Consider the following 9363-nt stretch of genomic DNA (forward strand, 5'->3'; position numbering starts at 1 on the left):
TTTGAACTCAGGGGCTGGGCACTGCCTCTCAACTTCTTTCACTCAAGGCCAGCACTCTACCACTTGAGCCACAGCGCCACTTCCAGCTTTTGCTGTTTATGTGTAACTGAGGAATCGAACCCAGGGTTTCATACATGCAAACACTCAACCACCAAGCTACATTCCCAGCCCAAGAATGTCTTTTGTTCTTGATTATACAAACCTATTAGACTAGAGAGTGTGAGAGTATGGTTCTGCATGCCTTTTACTCCACCTTTGGAGAGGCTTGGGATCATGATTTAGAGACCAGACTGTACCTGTATAGTAAGACTGTCTAAAACAATAACAAGGGCTGGGAAGGTAGCTCAGTGGTAGCATTCTTGCTTTGCATGCATGAGGTCCTGGGTTCGATTCCTCAGCACCACATAAGCAGAAAAGGCTGGAAGTGGTGCTGTGGCTCAAGTGGTAGAGCGTTAGCCTTGAGCTGAAGAGCTGAGGGACAGTGCCCAGGCCCAGAGTTCAGGCCCCACGGCTGACCCCCGAAAAAAAAACAAAAAACAAAAAAACTAAGAAAACCCCCACATGACCAAAAAATCCACTTTTATAAATTTTTGTGTGAATATGTTATCTTTTCTCTTTGGGCAAATGCTGAGTGAAATGCCTGTGTTGGACCAAAGGTATATTCTTTTTTTTTTTTGTCAATCATGGGGCCTGGGAGCTGTCCTTGAGCTCTTCAGTTCAAGGAGAGTGCGCTACCACTCTAGCCAAAGCATCACTTCTAGTTTTCTGGTGGTTTATTAGAGAAAAGTCTCAGGGACTTTCCTGCCTGGGCTGGCTTTGAACCACAATCCTCAGATCTCAGCCTCCTGAATAGCTAGGATAACAGGTATGAGCCACTGGTGCCCGGCTTGCAAGTATATTCTTAACTTCTTAAGAAACTTTCAGGCTGGGAATGTGGCTTAGTGGTAGAGTGCTTGCCCAGCATGCATGAAGCTCTGGGTTCAATTCCTCACTACCACATAAACAGAAGAAGCCAGAAGTAGTACTGTGGCTCAAGTGGTAGAGTGCTAGCCTTGAGCAAAAGAAAGCTTAGAGACAGTACCCAGGCCCTGAGTTCAAGCCCCAGGACTAGCAAAAAAAAAAAAAAATGAAGAAAGAAGCTATCAAACTGTTTTCTCAGTGTCCTTGTATGTGGCTGGTAAGAATATGACTCATTCCTAAAAGACTTAAATTTCAAAAGCAAATAATGAAGCTTGTAGCATGGTAACATGGTACTAGAGAGCCACTATATTACCTTACTCATAGAGTTGGTTATGAAAATTATATTGATATACCACAGCATTCAGTATCCCTTAGATTCTGTTTCCTTTTCTTGTGCTGGTACTTGAGCTTTTCCTTCATTCTTTTCCACTCAAGGTGGGTGTTCTACCAATTGAGCCATACCTTCACTTTCTGCTTTGTGCTGTTTAACAAGGTTCAAAACCAGTCCAGGAAGATAAAAATCTCAGATTTTTGTCTTCCTGGACTGGTTTTGAACCTTGATCCTCAGATCTCAGCCTCTTGAGTAGCTAGAATTTATAAGAGTGAGCCATAACTGCCCAGCCCTTTAGTATTTTTGTTGTTCAGTTAGCTTAACTACTTTGGTCTTTAGTAGTAATATTACATCAGTGATAAATTTTGACAGACTAAAAATTAACATTCTGAACTATAAGCATCAGGATCACATTTATAAAAGATATTCAACCTGGGCACCTGTGGCTCATACCTATAATCCTAGTTACTTAATAGGCTGAAATACGAGGATCATGGTTCAGAACCAGCCTGGGCAGCAGAGTCTGTGAGACTCTATTTTCCGATTAACTATCAGAAAACTGGAGTGGCACTGTGGCTCAAAGTGGTAGAGTACTAACCTTGAGCAGAAAAGCTCAGAACAGTGCCCACACCCTGAGTTCAAGCCCCATGATTAAAAAAAAAAAAAAAAAGGTACATTTCACAATCATAAATAAAAATGCATTGTTTTTCCTTCCCAGTAAAAAATAATAAGTACTTGGCATTGCAGTGCTATGAAAGCTAAGGTTTCCAGTTGGGTGCCAGTGGTTCATGCCTGTAATCCTAGCTACTCAAGAGACTAAGATCTGAGGATAATTTGAAGCAAACCTGGATGGGAAAGTCCATGAAACTTACCTCCACATTGACCAGCAAAATGTCAGTAATGGAGCTGTAGCTCAAGTGGCAGAGCTCCAGCTTTGAGCAAAAAAGCTAAGGCATAGCACCCAGGTCCCAAGTTCCAAGCACCAGTACTAGCATGTAAATGTATGCACACGTGCGCTTGCACATGCCCATGCGTACACAGCCAGAATTAAGATTTGCCATTATTGTAGTCTTTATATATTTTTTCTTTTACAATTTTAGTTCTCATTGTATACTGTTTAATTAGGAATATCAAGATTAACAAATAGATACACTTCCAAGTTGATAACATCTTTAAGAAGAAAGACATTTACATTGCCTTGTGCTTACTTAAAGTTTTTTTATGACACAGAGACACCGCCTTCCCTTTGGGAGATAGAATTTGCGAAGCAGTTAGCCACAGTAAATGAACAGCCCTTTCAGAATGGGTTTGAGGAGATGATCCAGTGGACCAAGGAGGGCAAGCTATGGGAGTTCCCAATCAACAATGAGGCAGGTAAGTGCTACCTTCAGATGTTTCCAACATGTAGATATTTCTGAAAGATGTTACATTTTACAATATAGAGATTTATGAGTCTCAAAACAGTGTAGATAGCTTTATGATGTCAGCAAATTAATGCTGTTTTGCTCTCAGGGGCTAGAACTCAAGGCTTGCTAAGTAGTGCTCTCTATCCCTTGAGCCATTCCTCAAACCCCAGTAATGTTTTATTTAAGGATAAAAGGATGAAGGATTACAAATCAAAGTTTCTAGTTGCAAGTGGGACGTTTCTTGGTGTGTTTTCTAATATATACAGCATTAGATTTGAAATTATTGTTTAATTTTGGAGAATGTTGCAACTCTTAGATTCTTTTCTTTTTTTTTATTTTTTTATTTTTTTTCCAGTCAGTCATGGGGCTTGAACTCTGGGCTTGGGTACTATCCTGAGTTGTTCAGTTCAAGGCAATTGCTCTATCACTTGAGCCACAGCTCCACTTCCTGTTTTCTGGTGGGTAATTGGAGATAAAGAGTTTCACAGACTTCCCTGCCCGAGCTGGCTTTGAACCACAATCTTTACATCTCAGCCTCCTGTGTAGCTAGAATTACAGGTGTAAGCCACTGACACCTGGCTATAACTCTTAGATTCTCATAGTGGTGTTTTAACTTCATGAAACCATTGCCTTAAGGTGATGCAAGGTACTTGTGTAAGCTGCTGAATGCAAGTTGGGAGGGCTAGGCACTGTGGCTCACACCTAGAGTCCCATCTACTCTGGAGGATTGCAGCTCAAGGCCATCCCCAGCAATAAGTTAGTAAGGCCTCATCTCAACCAATAAAGCTGGGCATGATGGTGGATAAAATTTGACTTTTGAGGAAGTTTTAAGGTCTATTTTTTGTTTTGTTTTGTTTTTTTGCCAGTCATGGGGCCTGAACTCTGGGCCTGGGCTCTGTCCCTCAGCTCTTCAGCTCAAGGCTAGTGCTATACCACTGGAACCACAGCGCCACTTCCGGCTTTTTCTGCATGCGAGGCAAGCACTCTACCACTGAGCCACCTTCCCAGCCCAGTTTTAAGGTCTAAAAAACAGATGTTTTTGGGAAATTTTATTTTTTGTCAATTGCAAGACTTAAACTTAAGGGTCTGGATGCTGTCCCTGATCATCTTTGTGGTCAAGGCTAGTGGTCTACACTTGAGCCACAGAATCACTTCCAGTTTTTGAGTGATTAATTGGAAATAACAGTCTCATGGACTTTTTTCCCCAGGCCAGCTTTGAACGTGATTCTCAGATTTGAGCCTCCTGAGTAGCTAGTATTACAGGTGTGAGCCAGTGTCACCCAGTGGGGGGGGACATAATTTTAACAAGATAATTTTGAAAAGTACCACATATGCCATACATGTTTTTGGGTTAATGTCTTTAACTATGTAAAGCAAGGTGTCTCATTCCAGCTCCTTAAGCAATGCTTATCCAAAGGAAACAGGAAACTCATAGATCACTGCTCAGTACAAACTTGGAAACCTATGAATACTTTAGGAGACTGGCTTTGTAACCTGGAGCTTCCATACTTTGATGCAAAACTTGATGCTGTTGGAGAAAGATGTTTTGTCTATAGTGGCTCACTGTGTCATTTGAGACATAATAAAGAAAATGACACAGTGATACATCCTGTTGTTCACATTTTACTTCCTGGGTTGTGTTTTTCCCAAGAATAAAAAATTACATCTCATTAGCAACTAATGCTTCTATACTTTGGATGTTTAGTTTGGGATACATATTTTGTTTTTGGTTTTTTTTTTTTTTTTTGTTGGTCGTGGGGCTTGAATTCTGGGCCTGGGTGCTGTCCCTCAGGCCTTCAGCTCAAGGCAAGTGCTCTAGCACTTTAGCCACAGTGCCACTTCTGGTTTTCTGGTGGTTTATTGGAGATTAGAGTCTCACAAACTTTCCTGCCTGGGCTGGCTTTGAACCCCAATCCTCAGTTCTCAACCTACTGAGTAGCTAGGATTACAAGTGTGAGCCATGGGCACCCAGCTTGGTTAGACATTCTTGTCTGTAGTTAATCTTTATTAAAAAAAAAACCCTAGAACCTATTTTTTTAACCTTCATATTATTCCTAAGGAAACTTAACACTCGGAGAAGTTAATTTGCCAGAAATTAGAGTTATTAAATTTGTGATTAAACCTAGGTCTACCTCCAAGGTTTATGCCTTCATGTTATATGTTATCTTGTTGATATTAAATCTGTGATTTAGGCTTCACATTCAACATTATAATGTGACTTATTTTGTCTTGTTTTCTAGGTTTTGACGATGATGGTTCAGAATTTCATGAGCATGTATTTCTGGATAAGTACCTTGAAGGTTTTCCAAAACAAGGTCCCATCCGCCACTTCATGGAGCTGGTGACATGTGGCCTTTCTAAAAACCCATATCTGAGTGTTAAACAGAAGGTTGAACACATAGAGTGGTTTAGAAATTATTTCAATGAAAAAAGGGACATTCTAAAAGAAAATAACATACAGATCAATTAATATCATGGAATTTTTTTTCAAGCTGTGAAAAGGTGGACATTATAATAAATAAAAATTTACTAGAAATTTTTGTTATTCCTAATTTGACTAGTATAAATGTTGAAATTTTTTTGAAAAAGTATGATGGTACCTAAAAAATATTCCTGAGAAAAAAGCCAGCGTTTAAAGCTTCAAAACTATTATCTAATGGACTGGGGACATGACTCAAGTGGTAAAGCACTACTATGTGCAAGGCTCTGGACCCATTCCTTAGCCCCAAAACAAACAAAATCCCCCCCAGAATTAGGAACAAATTTTAGACAATCCTCCTAACATTTTTCATTCAGTGACCATACTTCTTTGAAATTCAGTAAGTTATTAGCCATATCTCAAATGGCAACAGAGTACTTGTTTACATTTTCCCACTTTTCATTACTATGATAGACTATGTGAAGCCAGCAAGCTTTATAAGGAGAAAAGGTTGTTTAGCTCCTATTTTAAGGCTTCAAGTCCAAATGGCATAGTATAAGTCCCATCTTGAATGAAGAACATGTAAGATCTCATCTCAAAACAGGAAACCAAATGGGTGGTGTCCCACCATCCTTTCTGAGTGCACACCCACAATGCCCTAAGGGCCTCCTGCCACCAAGGGCCACTTGAGACTTTGGGGTACTGCTAGAATATGGAAACAACAAGTAGAGAAGCGTCTCCTCAGGCGAGTCACATTTCCACCTTCCCTGCAGTAGGTTGTCCCTGGCCAGCACTGTCTTGGGAATGGCTACAACAATAAATTTTCCAGGATCATTACAGTCCTGAACAAAATGGTTCTGTTCATAATAATCCAGGGATTGGTGACTTAGGCCATTTCTGGTTCTGACTTTGACAATACCTGAGGTCTTCCAGAGGTCCAGAACAGGCCAAACACACATGACTCATGCCTGTAATCCTAGCTTCACAGGAAGCTGAGGTAGCATAGCCGTTTAAGGCCAGCTCTGGCCAGAAAACCTGCGAGACTCTTGTCTCAACAAACTATCCCAAAAGCTAGAAATGGAGCTATGGTTTAAGTGATAGAATGCTAGCCTTGAGCAAGAAAAGGTCAGGGACAGTGCCAAGGTCCTGGGTTCAAGGCCCAGGACTGGCACCAAAAAAAGGGGGTGGGAGAGATCCAAAAGAAAAGGGGAGAGTAATATGGTGTGCATGTCATGTCTGACTGCTGAAGGCGTAGATGGGAAGGAGTTTAACATGTCCTTATGAGAAGTTTCTGATTTGATACATTGAATTTCACCAGTGATGGATGTTATTTATTGCTATGTAAGATCAAGAGATTTTAGTGATAAATGGAGTTCTTCATCAAGCTTCCTGAAGTATTAAAAAAAAAATCACAAATCTGGATATTGACGGCTCATGCCTATAACCACAACTACTCAGGAGTCTGAGATTTGAGGATCAAGATTCAAAACCAGCCAGGGCAGAAAGTCCATGACACTCTTATCACCAACTACCATAAAGCCAGAAGTGGACCTGTGGTTCAATTTGATAGAGTGTTAAGAAAAAAATAAGCTCAGCGACAGCACCCAGGCCTTGAATTCAAACCCCAGGACCTGCACACACACACCCAAAAAAAGGCAAAAAGGACTTGGAGGTATGGTTCCACCAGAGTACCTAAAGCCCTGAGTTCAAACCCCAGTACTGCCTAAATAAGAAAGAGGCTCATAGGAAAGAACTGAGTGTACGCGTGTTGAGGAGTGAAGGGCATCTCAAGCTGTAACATAGATTGACCCCAAGGTAAGATGGAGAGAATAATAGGGACAGTTCGCCCACAATCTCCATTGTGCACCACCATACTAAGATCCAAGTTCACTTTGATTTCAAATCAAATATTGATACACATATCTCAATATACATTTGCATTTCAGGCATCCCTCTTCCAAGAGACCTCTGTCCCTCTCCTGGACTCCTGAGCATAGTAAGTTGTCATTGTACCTGCCAAATGTGGGATCTTTTTTTTTTTTTTTTGCCAGTCCTGGGACTTGAACTCAGGACCTGAGCACTGTTCCTGAGCTTCTGTTACTCAAGGCTAGCACTCTACCACCTGAGCCACAGCACTATTTCCAGCTTTTTCTGTGTATGTGGTACTGAGGAATCGAACCCAGGGCTTCATGTATGCAAGGCAAGCACTCTACCACTAAGCCACATTCCCCAGCCCCAAATGTGGCTTCTTTATTCCTGCATTTCTATGTCCAGCATAGACGGTTATGGACTTTACAACATAAACCACTCATTTGAACTCCCCTGGCATTAGAGTCTTAGCCAAGATTCTGGGGTTCCTTGGTAGGAAGAGAGCTTGTAGATACAGTTTTTGAGTGGAAGATGTTTTTTAAACTTGGGTCAGAGAAAAGGGGCTTATTTACGCTCACTGCAAATGAACACTCCCTCCATGGTGAACATACAAAGCAATGAACCTAGTGTAAGCTGGGCACTGGTGGCCCACGCCTGTAATTCTAACAACTCAGGAAGGAGGCTGAGATCAGGATCGTGGTTCACAGCCAGCTTGGGCAAGAAAGTCCATGGCACTGTTACCTTAATTAACCATCAGAAAGTCAGAAGTGGCACTGTAGCTCAAAATGGTAGAGTGCTAGCCTTTAGTGAAAAAGCTCAGGGACAGCATACAGGCCATGACTTCAAGCCCAATGACTGAACAAAACAAAACAACAAACCAGCAATTCCTATGAATTTTGTCACCTAAAGAATTTACTTATTTTTGTATCACCTTAGAGTTGTTGCAGATATCTCAACATAGTTTATACTCACTCCCACTTCCAAATTATATTAATTATACCTGCCACAAGATCTTGTTACTTAATGTGTCAATAAAAGAACAATTTTTATTGTTGCACCACATGTTTAAAATATTTTGGTAACTATACTGCAACATAATTGGCTTCTTTTTAATCCTGTGTATTTTCTTTTATGTATTTAAGAAAATGATTTCAATGCCAGGCTATGCTCGCTCACAACTATAATCCTAGCTACTTAGGAGGCTGAGATCTGAGGATGTGACTCAAAGCCGGACCAGGCAGAAATGTCCCCATGAGACTCTTATTTCCAATTAACCACTCAAAAACCAGAATTGCAGCTGTGGCACAAAGTGGTTAGAGTGCTAGCCTTGAGCTAAAAAGCTCAAGGACAGCACACAGTCTTATAACCAACACAGAAAGAAAAAAGAGAAGTGCGCTGGGAATGTGGCTTAGTGGTAGTGCTTGCCTGATTCCTCAGCACCACATACAGAAAAATGCAGAAGTGTCACTATGGGTCATATGGTAGAGTGCTAGCCTTGAGCAAAAGCAGCTCAGGGATAGTGCTCAAGCCTTGAGTTCAAGCCCCAGAAATGCCCCCCCCAAAAAATCCACTATTACTATTCCGAGAGGGAGTCCACAAATTTCAGACTATCAAAAGATTCAGTGGTACAAGGGATTTAAAACCTCCCCTGCCCAGGAGAGTAGCAGACACAGCCTTTCTTTTACCACTTATGTGAAAGAGGATTGTGACGCAATGGCAGGAGTGAAGGCCTGACCCTCTCTCTGTCAACTTGTGTCACCTTTTCCTCTCTCTATCCCCCCAAGGTCATTCTGAACTCTTGCCACACTGAGAGAATTCTCTTAGGTGAGCACAAAAGCATTGTACACATTTCCACAAGAACAGCCATTAAAAGGTATTTTGTGGAGACAGATCCACAAAATACCTTTTTTGCCCCTCATGACTCTCTTCTCACAAGAGTAAAACATATCAACTCGAGTATTTTCTCTCTTAATCCTCTGCTAGTCATACAACAAAACCCAGTAGTTCTCAGTCATTTGAGTTTCACAGTGTTTAGGAGGTCTGTATGGTGATTCACTTTCAACTACTTTAGTATGACTAGTCCCCAATGTGTGGACACATAGATTAGCTTTAATCTACACCCTAGGGGCTGTTCCCATTTGAAGAACTCTAATTAGGCACTCACACTGTAGGGGAATTAGAGAGCAATTGAAGTACCCTAATCAGAAATTCATTTTCTAGAGGGGGTTACATAAGGACTTCAGATCCATAATTGATTTATAAATGAAGTTTGGAATTTGCCTCAAAATAAGCTGGGAAGGGCAAAGGGCAGAGATAGAGATGTGAGGAGAGTGGCCATGGGTTGGTAACTACTGAATGTGGCCAGTGGGGACTGCTGG

At 41.2% G+C, this 9363-nt stretch overlaps 1 protein-coding gene across 1 annotated transcript in view; it reads left to right on the top strand.

Moving 5' to 3' along the window:
• The window catches only part of LOC106001363 (28S ribosomal protein S31, mitochondrial-like), a gene marked incomplete at its 5' end in the record, with an annotated part of 12266 nt that extends 6562 nt beyond the window's left edge, over positions 1-5704 (top strand). The window contains 2 exon segments of the mRNA XM_013036468.1: positions 2522-2665; positions 4938-5704. Of these exon segments, the coding sequence (XP_012891922.1) occupies positions 2522-2665; positions 4938-5167 (374 nt within the window).
• Positions 5705-9363: the final 3659 nt, after the last annotated feature.

Source organism: Dipodomys ordii, unplaced genomic scaffold, assembly GCF_000151885.1.
Source record: "Dipodomys ordii isolate 6190 unplaced genomic scaffold, Dord_2.0 Scaffold289, whole genome shotgun sequence".
NCBI classification, from domain to species: Eukaryota; Metazoa; Chordata; class Mammalia; order Rodentia; family Heteromyidae; genus Dipodomys; species Dipodomys ordii.